At 44.1% G+C, this 18,598-nt stretch overlaps 1 protein-coding gene across 3 annotated transcripts in view; it reads right to left on the reverse strand.

Annotated features, from left to right (window-relative positions):
- Positions 1–3,056: 3,056 nt before the first annotated feature.
- GFRA1 (GDNF family receptor alpha 1) overlaps positions 3,057–18,598 on the reverse strand; it is a 219,726-nt gene continuing 204,184 nt past the window's right edge. For all 3 annotated transcript variants that reach the window (XM_045361598.2, XM_005566515.4, XM_074000808.1), the window contains 2 exons: positions 12,590–12,643; positions 3,057–11,124 (listed from right to left, as the gene is read on the reverse strand). In XM_045361598.2, the coding sequence (XP_045217533.2) occupies positions 10,972–11,124; positions 12,590–12,643 (207 nt within the window). In that variant the 3' untranslated portion in view covers positions 3,057–10,971. The remainder of the gene's footprint in view (positions 11,125–12,589; positions 12,644–18,598) is intronic.

Below are 18,598 nucleotides of genomic sequence, written 5' to 3' on the forward strand. Positions count from 1 at the left end.
GAGCCTCAGTCTCCTCAGTTGCAAAATGAAATTAAATGTATCTGAGCTGCTGTGAGGACTAAATGAGATCATGTGCACACAGCCCATCCATCCCCAGGCTTGGTGCATGGTGAGCACCCAGCAACTGACAGCTGTTACTATCATGAGCCTTCTGAGAGTACCGTCTGCAGGGTGGGGTTCATTCTTGGAAGAGCTGACCCAGCCTCCCCTTGGGCTGGGAAGGCCCTGCATGGAAATGACTCACCCTTACGTTGTCAACCACAGGGAGAGGAGTTATTTTAAAACCCTCCTATACAACACAATGCACAGCAGGTGCCCCTAAGGTGCCTCTTCCCTAAATTGCAGCAATTAATCTTGCAGGAGGTGCTGGTGGGGGCAGCCACTCACTGCTTCTTGGGCTGTGCAGGGCTTGGCTGACTGCAGTAGGGAACTCTGCAGAGCCCTGGGAGCGCTCTGAGTCAGGGCTGCGTCAGCCTCTCTCCTCCAAAGAGCAAGGCTCAGAATCTGAGCTGGGTTCCAGAAGTTGCACAGCTTGTCCTTCCTTTACTTTTTATTCTCTAAAAACAATGGGTACAAATAATATATGGATAGAATAAAACCTACGTAAAAACTATATCCAGGGAATATTCATGTCTGTCTATTATCTTTCTAGCTACCTATCTATTTATGGTCAATTACCTATCTATAGAAATTTATCATCTATCATCTATTAATATCTCTATCTCTACCTATTTATATCTGCATCAATTATCCATAATCTATCATTTATTTATAGTTATTTATACTTATCTATTATCTACCTAGCATCTATTGCCTACCTGTATCATCTATATATCTATTGACCTACATACATCTAGCTGTCATCTATTTACCATCTATCAATCATCTATCTATACCTGCCTATATCTATACCTGTCTACCTATATCGATGTAGAGTATATCATCCTGCTCTCTATCATCTATCTATGATCTATCTCTATCATCAATATTTGTCTACCATCTATCTTTTTAAACTCTATACAAGTAGGACAATATTTTTCACCATCCTGTACCTTGCCATTTCACTCAACACACTATAGACCCCTTTTGGTTTAGTGGATGTACGTCTCCTTTTTTAAAATAGTTGCTTAATATTCCCTCATCTAGCTGCGCTATAAGTTCTTTAATCAGCTCACTATTGATGGGCATTCAGGTTGTTTCTAGTCGTTTGTTATTACAAATTATTCTGTGGTAAAAATAGTATTGCATGCGTCTTGACACCCTGTATAAGAACGAAGGGCAAATTCCTTGCAGTGACATTGTTGGTTCAAAGGAGATGTAGATTTTAAATTCTGATACATATTGTCATACAGTTTTTGCTTTTTTCTTAAAGATTGTCCTTATTTATATAACCACCCAGGCCAAATGCTCACCTTATCTTTTAAATATGGTGAATTCTCTGTCTACCAGCCTGGATGGCAGACATCTCTGTGAGGCTAAAGCCCATCAGGGCATCCAGCACTGCCAGTTTATGGGACTTTTATGGATACCCCTGCTCATATCTTCGCATCACTGTGTTCTCGTTTATGTTTTATTTATGTCACCAAACACAAGCAGTCTTGTATCTTGTTTCTGTCATAGATTTTATTCACTTTCTTGGCATTTCTCTCAGGGTTTTATTAGTCATTTCTTGTTCCAGCTCCTAAATTTTCTATCACCTGCATCCCAGGGATTTGGTTGCATTCCGAAGATGATTAGAATATGAACGGACAGGGGTAGGGGGACCCTGAAGGTCCCCAGGGCGCTCGCTGCGGCTCTGTCTCCCACTTCTGCTTGATGATTCTGGGAGTGTTCTAGTCCTGCCCATCCCCACGGGCCCTGCACCATCTGTGCTGACAGCTGGGGTTCATTTCTCCGGGAATGAACTTGGGGATTTCTGCAAAAGCTGTCCCGAGAAGCCCAGAGCCAGGTGAGCTGCTGGAATCTAGGCTTTTGTTATACCTTTAAAACACCAGGCCAAGGTCCAAATGTTCACACAAATTTTTCATCCAAACCAACTTGGGGCTTCTGTGGAATCATTCTAAACTTGGTTATTTGAAAGCAGAGCCAGGAAGCAAGACAATAGGAAAGCCCAGCTAAAAGAAAAATCACAAGAGAACAAAAGCGTGTCCTGCAGAATCCCAAGTGAAATACAGGCTTCTGTCTTAGAGCAAGCAAGGTCTTCTTGCTGTTTCAGGGACATTAGTTGCATACTGAAGCAAACAACAGTGGCAATATTAATTACTATGTTTTATGTCTTAACATTTTGCCTTAAAGGTTCCTGGCAGTGATAAGGATGCCAAAGATGATAACTTCCTCAGGGAAATAGGGGAGTCATATTTTGCGCAGCCACCTTCGCCATCCTAATTCATGGCCTCATGTGATGTTAAGTGATTCTTCTCGGCCAGGCACTGAGCTAGATGCTGGAACCAAGAACAACCACCTCATTCTAAGTCTTTATCTTTTATCAAAATACTATTTATAAGTCTATAGAAATCATCCAATACAAATATGATGGTAACTAGGAATCCACCAATCCTATCCTCTAATTATAACATTGTATTTTGAGAACATAATATAAATGTCAGGTGTGGAGTGAAGCCCAGCGCTGTCTCCCCTGCAGGCTCCTACACTACACCCTGCTGCCTTTTGCCACTCATATATGAGCAAAAGGTTGACTCTGAAATAGTAGCTCTCAAGCAAGTGTGATTTTGCCTAGGCTCAGAGGACCCTTGGCAATGTCCAGAGATAGCTTTGACCACAAGTGTAGATGGGGGGCTACCAAAGGATGCTGCTGAACATCAACAATGTATAAGATCTGACAAGCCCATCCACCCAAAATATAATTATCTGGCCCTGAGTGTCAATAGTAGCAAGGTTCGGAAACATGGTCTGGAAGTATTTGTGGCAGCCACACTTAGTCCTTCTGATCTGCTGTCAAGAAAACCCATTGTTTTGACACTGGGGATTTCTACATGTTTGCAGATTTCAAGAGCGTTTTCCAGTGAATGGGATAAAAGAAAAAGACACCACAATGATTTTTGTTTTTTAAAAAAAGGAAACAATGTTTATTAGGATATTCAGGGGTGGGAGGATGGCCAAAGGGACTATGTACATTCTGTAGTGCTTGAGCAATAGGCTAACAGAAAATTCAGACATCACAAAACCACTTCCAAAGTCCAAATTGCAAAACTTGTACTTCTACAGGAGATGTTCTTCCACGGGTGTTGGCAATAAAGGCTGTTGCAAAACAGCTGTGTGAGGAAGCCGTGTGGGAGTGACCCCAGGAGAATGTCCCAGTGTCCTCTGGAAAGCAGATACATGGGAGTGACCCCAGGAGAATGTCCCAGTGTCCTCTGGAAAGCAGATACATGGGAGTGACCCCAGGAGAATGTCCCAGTGTCCTCTGGAAAGCAGATACATGGGAGTGACCCCAGGAGAATGTCCCAGTGTCCTCTGGAAAGCAGATACATGGGAGTGACCCCAGGAGAATGTCCCAGTGTCCTCTGGAAAGCAGATACATGGGAGTGACCCCAGGAGAATGTCCCAGTGTCCTCTGGAAAGCAGATACATGGGAGTGACCCCAGGAGAATGTCCCAGTGTCCTCTGGAAAGCAGATACATGGGAGTGACCCCAGGAGAATGTCCCAGTGTCCTCTGGAAAGCAGATACATGGGAGTGACCCCAGGAGAATGTCCCAGTGTCCTCTGGAAAGCAGATACATGGGAGTGACCCCAGGAGAATGTCCCAGTGTCCTCTGGAAAGCAGATACGCAGGACAATGAGACAGATGTGTCATCTTCTACCAGTGAGAAGCTCAGTAAACACACAATAGAACATGGAGACGTGCCCGAAGCCTAACCGGAGGCTCCTCAACAAAGCTCAGTCAATCCCTCACCCCTGTTCTGAGGAGACTGGGTGTCTGAACCCCTCACTCAGGAATGAATTCTAAAAATACCCTAAAAATCAGAAGCCGCCTTCTCTACTCCACCGTACTATAAACCTGCATGAAACAGAACGAACATAAGCTGAAACACACCCTCGGGTTAAAAGTGAAAAATGCAACACCATCCAAAAGAGTACAAGAAAAAAATCCCACAACCTAAATCTCACACAGCTTCTCAGCAGGAGTTGGATTAAACTGAGAAAATAATTTCAATATCAAGGGATAATGCACGCAAGATGGGAAAACTCTTTAAAGCAAACTCTGCAGTGAAAAGTGTTTCCCCCACTCCCTTGGGCGAGGGAAGGGAGAAGAAGATAGATCATGAGAATGATAAGGCCCTGGATTCAGGTTTCTGAAACTGTTTTTTCAACCCTCGGAGGACAATCAGCTCTTTCTGAATCCAGAAGAGCACATCAGAAATGCCCAATGATAGTAAGACCACAGCCAAATATGGTGGGGCAAACTGACTTGGTTCTGCAATTTCCATTCTCCTTCTCCACATTTGAGAAATGCCGTCAGCTACAGCTAAATAATAATAACAATAATAATTCCAGATCAAGCATGCTTGGCGCACCAGGAAGATAATGCTGGATCATATAGCCCTCCAATCATTTTGTGTGTGTGTGTGTGTGTGTGTGTGTGTGTGTGTGTGTGTGTGTGTGTGTGTGTGTGATAGAGAGAGAGAGAGAGAGAGAACCACGCATTATTGGCGGAGCCTTATGAGCCAGTGAACTGAGAAGGTCCAGGGTACCTTCACCTGTACTGCCACAGTCACCTGGTCTGGCCCCAGGTCATCAACCTTTACTGATTTTCAACAGCCCTGGTTCCCTATATTCAGGACATCCACTGGATTTTCTAATTCTTCTTCCCACTTCACTCTAGTCTTAGGATCTGTGCTATGCTTGCAAATATCAGGGGTCAACGTGCACATTCGAAGTTTTGCTCCTTTGAGCACTGCTGATTGTTTGCTTTCCTCAGCTAAAGCAGCTCTGGCATCTCCTGTTCCCACCTGCACCATGGCCGGTACCTGACAGTTGTGATTTCCCCACTGCTGTGCCTACCTGGCCAAGCTCATGGCCCTCTGAGGCCCAGACGAGTGGCCGCCTAAGTGCTCTGAGGTGCCCTTTTAGGCTCAGGATGAAGGTGGGTGTGTTTGCCTTCTCCATCATGGAAGAGCTGGATTTGTCATTGTTTGCACGTGGCGCAGGACTTACCCCCTGGGAGCCCGAGTCTGAAGTTTCATGAATGATTTGTAAAGAGAATACAGCGTCTCCGAAGGACGTGAAATGGAAGGATTCTGCCAATCTGGAAGGGATGGGCGTTTCCCTAAGCTGCTGTCAGAGGGCCCTGTGTTCTCAAATTCAGCTCCAAATGCTAGTTCATTCCGTCAGAGTACTCACTCAATAAATGTGCTGACTTGATAAGCATTTGATGTTGCTTCTCAGGATACTGATGGAGAAGTTGTCATCCCTGGGATTCGTCTGGGATCGGCGGAGTGGTCTACCTTTCTTGTCAGCATCCTGTGCTTGAGGCAGATTAAAATCTCAGCGGACTAACTGGCGAATTTTCCACAAAGTCTACCCCCATTTTGGGCTCTGTCCTTTCTGGCAGATGTCAGCCTGCTGGTAAAGATGCTAGTTTCTCACCTCTCAGCAGGAAATGCCATGGGCAGATTTAAAGTCACTTGGATCCCAATGCTTTCTCAGACCCTTTCTCCCAGGTCACCCTCAAAAACCTCAGGAGGACACGTTCAGGGTCAATACAGCCCAATGCCAGGAATATGATGCCAATAGGCCAGTTCTTGCTACTGTATGACAGAATAAAGCCCTTAAATGTCAAGGTTTTTCATTTAACCAGTTTCTGAGTACCTACTATGGGTCATGCTTTCTGCCGAAGAAGCCTGGGTGTGAGCAGCAAGAGATGTTCAAACTAAGGAAGAGGCTAAAGATCTCTGGTCAGTCTCCTGGCACCCTACAAAACAAAATTGGGGATTGGTAAGAAAGCCTAGCCTGAGACGAAGAGAAGAAAATCAGAGAAAACCTTCCATGGATGCCGGTGCTGGGCTTGGCAGCTGCCCTGGAGCAAAAATTAACTCCCCATGGCAGTGGGACAAGATGCTGATATTGGCACCTGCCAGAGGCAGACAGCCGATGTCGCAGCTGCGCTGGTCAAATGAGCTTGGAGACCTTAGGGGGCCGAGACCTCAACGACTATTAGCAGGCTGTGGTTCTCTGCAGGCAGTTTATTGGAATAGGGTTTGTGCGCCTTCTCCACCCCTCTGGGCTGGGTCTCAGAACAATCAGAAGTGCAGGTGGCACATTCTGCTGAAAACCACCCCTGCATGGTCCCTGGGAGGGAGGAGAAGCTCATCAGAGACACTGGGAGCAACAAAGGGATTCCTGGCAAGGATAAGAACATCCCCAATCCCAAAGCTAAGGAGAGAGAGCTCAGAGGAGAGTTAGCTGGAGGAACTTCGTATTTGGGGATTAGCATCATCTTCAGATCATCTGGCTCCTGAGAGAGGCTTCTCTGTCTTAAAAGATATCTGTTGGAACAGAAATTAATTTGGGTTGAACTAAATTTAGAGCGATTACGATGAAGAATTGGGGAGGGCAATATTAGGCAATAAAGAACAAAGTGGTGGAGGGAGGCCTGAATAATAACAATGAAAGAGAGCTGAATCAGCCAATATCCTGATATAAATGAAATGTCCTACAGAATACATCCCAGGAAGGAGGGATTGGCAAAAAAACACAGATTTAAGGCCTCTGCAGTGAGAATCTTTTTCAGAGGTCCAGCCCTTACAAAGAATTCTAGACAACAGACTTAAATGATCACTTGAGAAGCAGAGCTGTGTCAAAGTCAAGAGGTGTCAGATATACACTTGAGATATCTATCTTAGGGATGAGAGAAAAATGTAGCTTCTAAGGGTATCCAACCAAATCCCCACTTGTTTTATTTTAGAATTTCTAATAAGAAATTCCTTCCTCTGTCATTCGGATATTATTATTAGCTCTGGCTTCCTGTCTCTAAATAACTTCTGCCTGATTCAAGGAACTCTGGCTGTTCTGTTAGAAGGTTCCTATTCTGATCAGTAAGGAACATCAGCGGACTCTGATCCATTCACCCTTCGAACATGGCCCACTGTTGCACCTTGATTTTGCCTTATCGCTCCAACTCTCCAAGCTCAGATGGGCCTTCTGCTGTCATTGTGCCCAGGCCAGTGGTAATTCACTCCTGCCTGTTGTCATCGCTTTTAGGTTGTTCTTGAAAAGATGGGTGTCACACAGTCTGATTTGCTTTATCAAAGAGCAGAGGCAAAAGCAACACAGATCATGGGGTTATGAATCCAGGAGATCATCAACAGCCTCAAAAGAGAATTAGAACATGTGAATTCATTTAAGCAGCCCTTTTCTGGTCTGCAGTTTATTGATTCAAATACATCGTGCATGTCTAACTGCATGAATGAAAACTTATTTTCCAAAAGACAGCTCCTCTGAGGCCACAATTTTGTAAATAATAACAACAGAAATACATTTCTGCTGAATTCTGAGAAAAGAATTTGCTAATTATATAAACTCCCACTGCTCTTACATCTCTTTTCCCAGGCACTTTACACGGACTCCAAAATGCTTTGGCTCTCCCACTCTCCTAGTACAGCAGATGGAGTGCTTGGGAGTGTCTGATTTACAGACAAGAAGGCAAGAGGGAGATGGGCAGCAGCTAGAAGCGGCCCATCAGAGTGTATGCAAGATAGGAAGTGTCTGAATATGGATCAAATCAAAGGCTGGGGCAGCTCTGGAGGAGCCCTGTCTGGTGTTTGAGTAACTCGAAGACACAACTTCTAAGACATTCTTACTACAGCAAAAAAGTGTGTTTTAAAAAAATGAAATGGAAATCACACTCATCACATTCTATTTATTTATTTATTTATTTTGAGACGGAGTCTCGCTCTGTCGATACTTCATGAAACATCACCTATGTTAATCTCAACTTACACTTTTTTTATTAGAGACTTGAAAAAAATCAGGTATGGAAAAATAAATATGTAATTGGCATTCTCAATTCCTGCTCTATGTTGTGCACTTCTTCCTTCATGTGCTCTATTAAAAAGATACTCAAGCATATATCGGTCAAAAATATTCAACATCAAAGTGGAATGAATGTGCTTCTAATCAGTGTGGCAATACTGCCTTTATTCCCCCTCTTTCTTTCTGAAATAATAAGTAGGGCATGGCTAGATGTAATCAGGGAGTCATGGGCTGCATGGACCCTAGTTACTGTTTCATTTCATCGAAATTAACTGCAATGACATACTTCCTGCAAGACACCCAAACCTCAGCAGATAACCCTTGTCTTCACTGGCACCCCAAATGCCCGGACTGAAGGACAGGAAGTAGTGAATCATGTTTGCTTTTAAGCATGCCAAGAAGAAGTGAGACAGGTAAATGATTTAAATCATTGTGCTCCAGTTCTGGGGCAAATGGTGGTGGTTGAGGGTCACTATGTCAAACTAAGATCACGCTGAATGGCAGAAACCTTGCTTGGCTTGCTTTGATAAGAATCTCTCCAACGTGTTGTCCCTGAACAAGATGCTTCCCCTTATTTATTTAATCAGCAACTGATTTTCAAATTGAGGATTTGGTAACTTGAATATGCTTTTATCACTGAAGAAAAATGAGATCTTTGTTGGTGACAGATGAGGCTTTTCAAAATTTAATTTATATGTTGCCTACCCATGCATTCTTCAATGAAGGCTGCCCTTGTTAGCACTGAAACTCCCATTTCCTCTTTGGTCATCTGAAGCTAATTAGAGCTGCTGTTACTGCAGAAGTAATCAATAGTTTTCTACAGTGGATCACATAGAATCAGATCCCTATGCAATTAGTCCAGTATAGATACACAGAGATAACTTAATGAAAACAAAATATGCTCTGTAAGAGCTATGCACTCATAGATAACTGGCATTCCAAATATTTTGACACATTTAATGTGTTTATTCAAAGTAAGAGTCTTTATAGAACTTTTCACTAATTAAATACAGTTGAGTGTCTGCTGAATTTCCCTTGAAAACATTTTGAACTGAAAAAAGTCAGTACCGAGTACTGTACATTTGTGTTGATTAACATTTGGACACAAATGCACTTTGAACACCAATAGAGCTAAAAGACTATGCCTTTATCTTGGATTTCATAGATTTCCCCTTCCCCCTAGCAATTTGACTAATCTTACAAGGCAAACACCAGCAGGCAAAGGGGATCTGTAGAAACGTGCACCCTGGTTTCCTCCTCCATCTCTCTACCAAGGTGGGAAAAAAGCCAGTGCTCCCCAGCACTTTATCAAGGTGGGATCTCTGCTGCTTTACTTAATGTTGGAGAAAAGTGGCCACCAGTACTTGATCACTGTAGATTCAGAATCTCGCCATCTAAACCAGACTTCGACAGTGCACTTTCGGGTCTACTTAGTCAAGAAAGAGAATAATGGTAGATGATATGTGGTTAGCAAAGCCAGATGCCTTATCACCAGGGTCCTGTCCTGCTGATCTGTGCCAACCAACTCACCTCGCCAGACCTAATGTCAACCCTCTTGATCCACAAACCTTCCTTCTTTTCTAACATGGTCTGCAGTCTGTTACGGAGGACATAAAACAAGATACAAGCAGATCCTTAATGACCTTCAGACCAAAGTGCTCCAAACAGTGGCCAAGACATTGCAGTCAGGAGTAAGGACAGTCCTTAGGAAAAGAACTGGGCATCTCAGCATGGATGTGCTTCCAAAGAAAGGACAACCTGCCCATGCCCACGTGTCCCAATCAAAGCTGCCTTTGTCAGATAACCTGAAAACCAAGGTGCCGGATTGCATCATGACAAGGGTGCCATGAGATGCTGCAGAACATTTACAAGCAGCCACCAGTTCCCTCCACAGGTATGCATGCTTGCACTTCAAGAAATAATAAAAGACAATGCTTGTCTGCTCTGTTTCCTCCTGCCTGTCCACGGTCACGTGATGCAGAACTTTCTGCTACAGCACGAGGCTTCTCAGTCTGCTTTTGAAGAGCTGTTATTTGTGAAGTTCATATTGGAGCGAACACTACTTATGAGGGGAAACAAGCTCTGTGTATTTTGTATTAAACCATCAGTAAAAAAATGAGACAATATCATTACTTTCAAAATATAGAAAGCCAATAGCTGAAATCATTTAGTAGTAAAATTTTTTCTACATATAACCTCATAAGTGTAAAGAGTATTAGAGCGACGTTTCAGCTATATTGGACTCTTGTTAGGTAAAGGGCTTCCCACTCAGGTAAGGCTTAGGATTAGAAGAGTGCTGTTCAGGGATTGAGGTACTGACTCGGCACACTCATTCCCCACTCTCTATTTTGACTAAAAGACAGATACTATATTTAGATGTGACAGGTGTTTTTTCTTTTGTACAAGAGTGCAGAACTGTTTACAGTACATAAACATCAGCATGGAAAATGCTAGTACATATAGAAAGGTGAACATCAGTACCAGCTGTTTCCACAAAGCCCACTCTTGATAAGAATCTTCTTTGTGGCAAAAAAAAGCTTGGCATCAATGTCAGGTTGAAATTTGTATCATTAGAAATCAATGTCATTAGATGAGATATGGGAGTTACCTTAGAAATATTAACTCCTTCTCTAGCTAGGAAAGGCCAGAAGTAAAACTGTTAAAATCATCATCATCATCATCATCAAAAACACAGCCCCAGTTTGCTTTACAGCCCAATTTACAAACCGTCCCTTTAAAATACAGCATATCCCAAAGCCTTCTGAGTTTGGAATGGAGCACTGCGTCAGGTTTTTCACAGAAGCCCCGAAGGATCACAAGAAGCTTTCTTGAAAGAAAAAAAAAAAAAGTTCCAGTTGGATGGAACTGTTTCTCAACTGAGCTCCTAAAACTGGAATTTCAGCTATACAAGAGAACAGGAAACAGATAACTTGGTTTTTGTCTTTTTACATGTCCATATTGTATTTTTTTTAATGCAGCTACGATGTTTCTGCTAAAGATAAAGATAATAGGGTGGACAGAGCGGTTACCACCAGAACCAGCAGTGGGCTCAGACCGCAGCTTGGAGGAGCAGCCATTGATTTTGTGGTTATGTGGCTGGAAGCACCGAGACCTTCTTTTTCATAATTACCCTGTAAGAAAGAATGGTTTCATTATCATTCACTGCATGTCTTCTCTCTACCACAGTATACTTTACACTCTCTCTCCCCCCAGCTCCCCATTGGCTGACCCACTCACCAAAGCTGACCAAGATTTTACCACTGAGACTCAAATTCACTGACTTGCAGTTTTATGGGAAGAAACCATGAATCTGGATTAGCACCAGATACTTTTGACAAACTGGTCAATGCTTACTGCTTGCTCTCCCGTTAAGGATTATTAAATTCATTTTGGGGGAAGATATCTGAGTTCAGGTACCCCTGCCATTCTTTACCTCTCTCTCCAGGGTTCCATGTTGCACAGGTAACTGTTAGCTGTGCAGCACGGAACCCTTCTCCTATCACCAGCTGAAGAGGAATGCTCACTGTCTCTCCCCATCAGGGAAGGAGGACAGCAGTCATCTCAGGAAACTTGCCCGAACAAGTGACAGTTTGTGTAGAGATGGGTCACAGACAGCACTGGAGACAGGCAGAGCAGCCTCTCCCTGCATGAGCCAGTTCAATCCCAGATTTTATAGATGAGGAGTTGGAGAGAGCAAGCGCTTGCTTGCTCGTTGCTGGGCGAACCAAACCAGAACTCCAGCTTCTGGACTCCCAGCCAGCACAGCTGTCCTTCCTCAGGATAGATCCTCCATCCCCAGCACCTGCTTAATCCCATAATGCCAACCTCCTACACCAGGAACCAGGGCCCACACACAGCAGAATTATCGGTCTCCTCACCAGTAAACTGGATTGAGTAATGTACCTGCTCTAATCTACCTATGGGGGCCTGTGGAGGTCACAGGCACCACAGATAGAGAACATCTGGTGAGCAATGAGATTTGCTATGTATCTTCTCTGTGCTGGATGATTTTACATGACTGTGATTACAGAGAGGCTCAGGGCCCTGGAACACTTGTATTAATCCTGGGACAAAGATCCCGGGTCCCAGGCTTACTTCCAACTTTGTGAACTGGAATTCAAAGTGTTCACCTTGCTCAAAGGGCAGATGGTCATGGAGGGTGGCTTAGATTTCTTGTGGACTGGATACTCTTGTCTTTGAATGCTTTATGTGATACCCTGCCCCAGGGGCCCAAAGGCTATGTTTCTTTTTTTTTTTTTTGAGATGGAGTCTTGCTCTGTCGCCCAGGCTGGGGTGCAGTGGCCGGATCTCAGCTCACTGCAAGCTCCGCCTCCCGGGTTTAGACCATTCTCCTGCCTCAGCCTCCCGAGTAGCTGGGACTACAGGCGCCCGCCGCCTCGCCCGGCTAGTTTTTTGTATTTTTTTTAGTAGAGACGGGGTTTCACCGTGTTAGCCAGGATGGTCTCGATCTCCTGACCTCGTGATCCGCCCGTCTCGGCCTCCCAAAGTGCTGGGATTACAGGCTTGAGCCACCGCGCCCGGCCCAAAGGCTATGTTTCTATAAATGCAGGAAGCCTCCAAAAGAAACATACTCACATTGGAAATACAGAGGTGTGTATTGCCCGACACATTGGATTTTAGCTTCTGTGCCTGGAGAGAGACAAGAAAAAAAAATGCTCAAACATAATACAGAAGAGTAATTACTGATGATCCATTAATCAGCTGTCTAGGGCAATGCTCTCTGATAAATATGTGAGACACAGCTGTGAGCTCCATATATAATTGAACATTTTCTAGTAGCCATGTAATAAAGAGATATCAGGTGAAGTTAATTTTAATAATATATTTTATTTAACCCAATATATTACCATTTCAAAATGTACTCAATATTAATAAGATACTTTACATTCTTTTTGTCCATACTAAGTGTTCAGAATCTGGTGTGTCTGGCGTGGCACATCTCAATTCCGACTTACCCCATTTCAAAGCCGAGCGGCTCCTGAAGGAGCAGCCCAGGACTAGGTTACTAAAGAAAACGTTTTGAAGTCATCCCTCATTTCTTAAAGTTAATTTTTGGGAAATACCTCCTTCTAGGTAAAAATATTGCAATAAACATCTGCATTTATGAGTAATATAGACAGAGGCCTTCCTGAGCTTGCTTGTTTGTTCATTTGTTTATTTGTTGCTCCAGTCAACAAACCCTTACTGAGTACCTGTTTACCAATGCTGGGTATATGCTGATGAACAAAATAGGACCTGGCCCCTGGGTTCTTGGGGCTCCTCTCTAGTGAGGAAACCACTCACTAGTCACTGTTTAGGATCACATAGAATCAGGGGCTAAGGCACAGGGCAGGGACCCTTTCAGATGGGCATCCTCAGAGAATCACGCAGAGCATTACGGATCCTCAATGTAGCCATTTGAAAATGGCTTCCCGAGCAGTTGGAAGGGGACTGGGCTGTGAAGGCACTGAGCTCCCTGTTTCTCCTTAACTGGAACAACCCTCCACTGGGCTTCTACCTGATAATTTCATCATAGGAAACATCCCATTGCTCAAACAATGACAGTGTAAATGCATGTGAAAACTACTGACTCTGGTACAACCCTCTCATTTCACAAAGGAAAACAGCCCAGAGAAGTTAAGTGACTAATTCAAGGTCGCATAGCAATTTACTTACAGACTCACGATGCAAACCCAGTCTTTTCAGTTCCTAAATGAAAATGTGCTACCTCTTGCATCACAGTGTTTCTCCCCAAAATCCACACAAAGAACTCCCACAATGCTCCTCCCTCATCCCCAGCAACAGGAGCCATTTGGCACTGACAGACAGAGAGCTTACTTGTCAATGGGCTGAGCCCTGGTTAAGCGTTACACGTTACACTTGAATCAAGGAGGACCTGGGCAACCAGCTCTGTGGCTGGCACTGGCAGGCTGCCCGTTGTGACTTTTGCAACTCCTGGAAGACATGCTAAGCTAAAATGATAGCATGTTCACCCAAGGAGTAATTTATTGACCATAATGCTACTTGGGAGGCATCATAATCTTTACCTATATTTGCATATGCCAGCTGTGAATATGAAATAGAAACCTTTAAACAAGCATCAAGAATAAGACACTGTGAAGCATCCCTGGGCTGTTCAAAGGTCACTAAATGTTATGTATAAGAAGATCAGAGGGGAAATTGGAAGAGGAATTGAACCTGATTCAAAAGCCTGCTTTTAATCTATATTAATAGCAAATCTGGTCCACTGCATTGTCACCTACAGAGAGTAATGTGTAGTGCTTTACATGTTTTATTTCTGTTCAAGTTTGGAATTGTGCCCAGACACCAAAATGGCCCTAAAACATCACATTCTGCCTTTTCTAGGCCATAATCTACAAAAGACATAAGCCCTTGCTAAGGGCCTTTGCATAACTAACAAATTTACTGAATTGCACAGGGGAGGCAGTGTGATTTCTAGACTGGGATGCATTATGCTCTCAAGTTCTTTCTATGCTTGTGGTCACAGCTAAGTTGCACCTCAGTGTCCTAGACCACAGTAGCTTCTAAGAGTTCCAAGGGCTGGGAAGGCCTCCTTCCTACTTTGTTAGGTATGATTAGCACTAGCAGACAGTGTTTTATTCATTGTATACTCAATCTGTGACACTCATTAGCTATACTGCAGGAGTATAATCCTACCATTATTAAATGATTAGAAAGGGGCTTTCATCAATGGACTAGAAAAGGCCTCTATCTTAACAGGTTTTCTTAAGTGGACTCTGCCTGCATAGGTAGATTTCTGACCCTCATTAGTCACGGAGGGTTTCACACTACATTCAGAATTGATAAGCTTTCAACCAGGGAGACGCGCCCAGGTGTAAACTCCGCGGATCTTGTCTTCTATCTGGAAATGGCAGGCATAACTTCAATTACACAGGAAAATGCATTTAGATCAGCTCCAAGTCTGTGCAGTCTCTAAGTTCCTGTTCCCCCAAAGCGGGTACCCCCTTGGCCTCTGTATAAAGGAAAAGGTCAGTTTCTGGCCTTGTCTCCGTGGAGTCCCATTGGCTAAAGCTGGAAGCAGCACCTCTCAGGCTCATCTTGCCTGGAAGACCATTCGATTGGCATAACTGGGGGAACTGATGAGTCCAAGTAAGAATGTGCAGCCACATTCCTACAGGGGATACTCTGAGAAAACGCCTTCTCTCTCGTTAAACATCTTCCCAACCCACAGAGGCACTCAGCACTCTAGAGACTTAGCAGTCCACACACAGGACTCTAAAGACTCTGCTTACATTGTGTGTTAACAAGCTTCCTACAGAGCGGTCTGGGTGCTCAGGAAAGCCCTACAGCAGCAGAGGCTGAGCAGAGAGGCTCTGGAGTTCCATCTAAACCTGGCACGGGCTACTGTCAGCTCTGTGAGTCTGATTAGCAGAATCAAAGGATTGCATATAGGTTTGAGATCTCTTTAAATCTTACACCAAATGAGCTGAGGGCCAGAGTGTGCTGGCTGTCTAGACTGGATGGGGTCGACAACAGACATCATCAGGCTGAGAGTTCAGGACCTCTCACAGTGGGCCTGCTGCTGAGAGAGGGTCACAGCCTGGGATGCAGACCTGTGAACTTCTGGCTAGTTGCATGCTTATGAGTCCTGTATGCAGTGTGAACTTCCTGTGACCACTGAGGGTCAGAAATCTACCTCTGCAGATCCAGAGTCTACTTAAGAAAATCTGCATCTTAAAACCCACTTTGAAAGCCTGAGAAACCTGTTATTTCCACATTTTAAAGGCTTTTATCCCCAGCATTTCTGAAAACATCATCAAGCTATCACTGTCTTGCTAGTCAGGTATGATAAATGCAAACAGATAAAATTACAGGGCATCCCCCGCTTTCAACTATCACAAAAAAAGTACTTACACACTTTAAATGCTGTTTCAATTGCTGCAAAGTGGGATGTCCCAGGAAAATTAAAAGGAAAAAATAAACCCCAAACTCCTGAGACTTTGTAAGGTATAAGGTAAATTAGAAACTGGAAGCGCACCTTTTATCCCTGAGTTACACACTGGTAAAACGAAGGGTACAGTAATAGAAGGGCTGGCACAGTGTTCAGGCCCTTCAGTGAGCCTCACAGCCCTGATGATTATGAGAAATGCAGAGAGCCGACACAGAGCTCAGCCAGCCAGTACCTATGCAGACACCATGCCTTGCAGTTTGTGGTTTTAACACGATATGCCTTTTAACAAGAGATGAAGAAGAGAAGATGCATTTCATTTTTCAAAAAATCAATTTGAACTATTCTTACAGTATGTTGAAAAATGAATTATTTAATCCTTTTTAAGAAAGGGTGTTTCTTAACTCTAATTTGTAGCTATAAGGTTTAGGGGAAGCTGCCTGACTCTGAGTTGGGGAAAACACCACCACCGAAATATAGCACACCTTGAGGTTTTCATCTTGAGAACGGGAAGATGAAAATCATACTAGAGAAGCCCGTCCCCAAACCAAGCGCCTTCCCTACATTCTGGAAAACCAGGGAAACCTATTCTTTAGGCACGTGAAGCCTTGTCTCTCCAGCAGCCGTTGCTCTCATATTATAAAAGTGTCACTGGTGGTAATCCCCAAGTCCAGGCACGTCGCATAAATGAATTTCCAGGGCACTGTAATTGTGGGGGGCCAGACCTCGCCAGTCCCTGGCACCAGAGGGTTAATAAATGCATTAGATGCTGTTAACCTCTGTTACCTGGAGTCAGAGCAGTGCCTCTCCTGCTTTTTACCCCAGTGATTAGCATTTGGAAAGCCTGCCATGGTGCCAGCAGCTTTCCTGTGCAGAACACAGAGATGCACACATCATTTATAGCTCTCAGTCCAGTCCCCACGCGGGTTCTGCCCACAGCAGGCTCTCCCCAAGCTCTGGGGACAGGTCAGGCTTGTGAGCAGCATGCTCACTCTGATTATGGAATTGGAGGCTTAAAAGCACACTCGCCCGGAGCCTGGCCTTTGCTGCCCCAGGACTCCATTTCTGTAGAGAAGCCAGTGTTTAATCTCCGGATTTTAGGCAGCTGTCAGCCAGCAGGGCATGGAACATTTCTCTGTTCTCCTCCACGCATAAGAAAAGCCAGTTTCTGCTCTACCTCCAGAAAATAAAACCAGGGGAAGTTGCCCAATCCAATAGCAACAGACTGTCCAGTCTGCAGCCAGATAGTCATAATTAATGATGCTCTGGTTCTTTTCTTCCTTGCTTTACTGATTAGAGAGATTTGCTATATTAGGAACCTGTTTGCTTAATGACAGAATACAAGCAATAAACAGAGAAATACACAGACTGTAAAATGCAATCAACTTTGCTCTCCAGCACTCACTAAGTACCTAGCTGCATCTATCACACTTGTCAATACCCGTTTATTAGCATACGAGTTTCTTCTGCAGCACAAACTGGACCTTTGCTAGGGAAAACCACTGTATGAGTTTTTCACACAACAGTCCAGAAGCAGAAGTCCAGAGCTCAAAGCCATTTCTCAGTTTAAGTCTACATATTTTATGCTCCCTTGTAAGACAAACCATGGAAAGAAGAGTATGTACTTAATTGAGGTTAACTGAGCAGAGGAACCGGCTACCAAGTAAGCATCATTCACATTGTATCTTAGTCAGATAGACTCACCTGCTTATAGACTTCAATAGGTAATACTATATAACAATTCTATTGTGTACCTGATACCAATTTGACCAAATTAATTTCTGTACATACAAAGACGACACAAAAAAGAACCTCCTTGCCAGTGAATCCAAGCTAAGTAATGATGGCCCAACAGTGGTCTGGAGCCTTTTTTTTTTTGGCTTTTGGATTTTGCCTATTGACGTCTGGGATTGCTGGGAGAAGTTTTATTGCTGGTCTGGTCCCAAGCAGTTGGCCAGCCTTTCTAAAACGTCTGGCACTGTCTATTTTGAAACTCACCTTCCTGGAGGTTTGCTTTTCCTACAAACTTTGTAACGATCACTTGCAACCACTGGTCTGAATAATGTCCAGTAAAGTCAGCTGCGTAAAACAAGTGGACACATAAATAAAGCCTGCTCTGAGCCTGTGGGCTTGGGTGTTTTTCTTCCAGAGCCTGAGCTCAGCAAGGAAGGGATTCATTTCCTCCAAGTTGAATTCTGCCAAGCCCCACGGACCCTGGCCCAGGCCAGGAAGAAAACCAGGGGCTGTGAGGGCAGCCAGGATGAGTTTGGGCAAGCGTGCTTCTGAGAAGAGGCTGGAGTAGCCCTGGGTGGCTCTTCTACCACTGAGCCTGGGACTGTCTGGTCTCCTCTACCTGCTCCCCCCGAAGATGCTTTGTCTTTCTGTCGCCTGAACCTCAGCCAGAGGCTTTCATTACATTAAGCTCTTAGAAGGCCTTGTAAAGATATTTCACTCAGCACAAGTTTCAGGAAGGCTCAGGGGTGCCAAGTTTCGTTAGTCTGGGCAGGTCGAGTCACAGGATGAGGGATCTGCAGTCATACTTTTGTACTCAGAGGAGGCATAGCTCAGACAGGTTGGGCTACGTTTAGGTGAAGCCTCCAATAAAGGGTGCATAGCGAGTTGAAAAAAAGCCAGATTCCAGATGTGTGTGTTTGGGTGTGGGGATCCTAGCCTTG

The sequence above is a fragment of the Macaca fascicularis genome, chromosome 9, assembly GCF_037993035.2.
Source record: "Macaca fascicularis isolate 582-1 chromosome 9, T2T-MFA8v1.1".
NCBI lineage: Eukaryota > Metazoa > Chordata > Mammalia > Primates > Cercopithecidae > Macaca > Macaca fascicularis.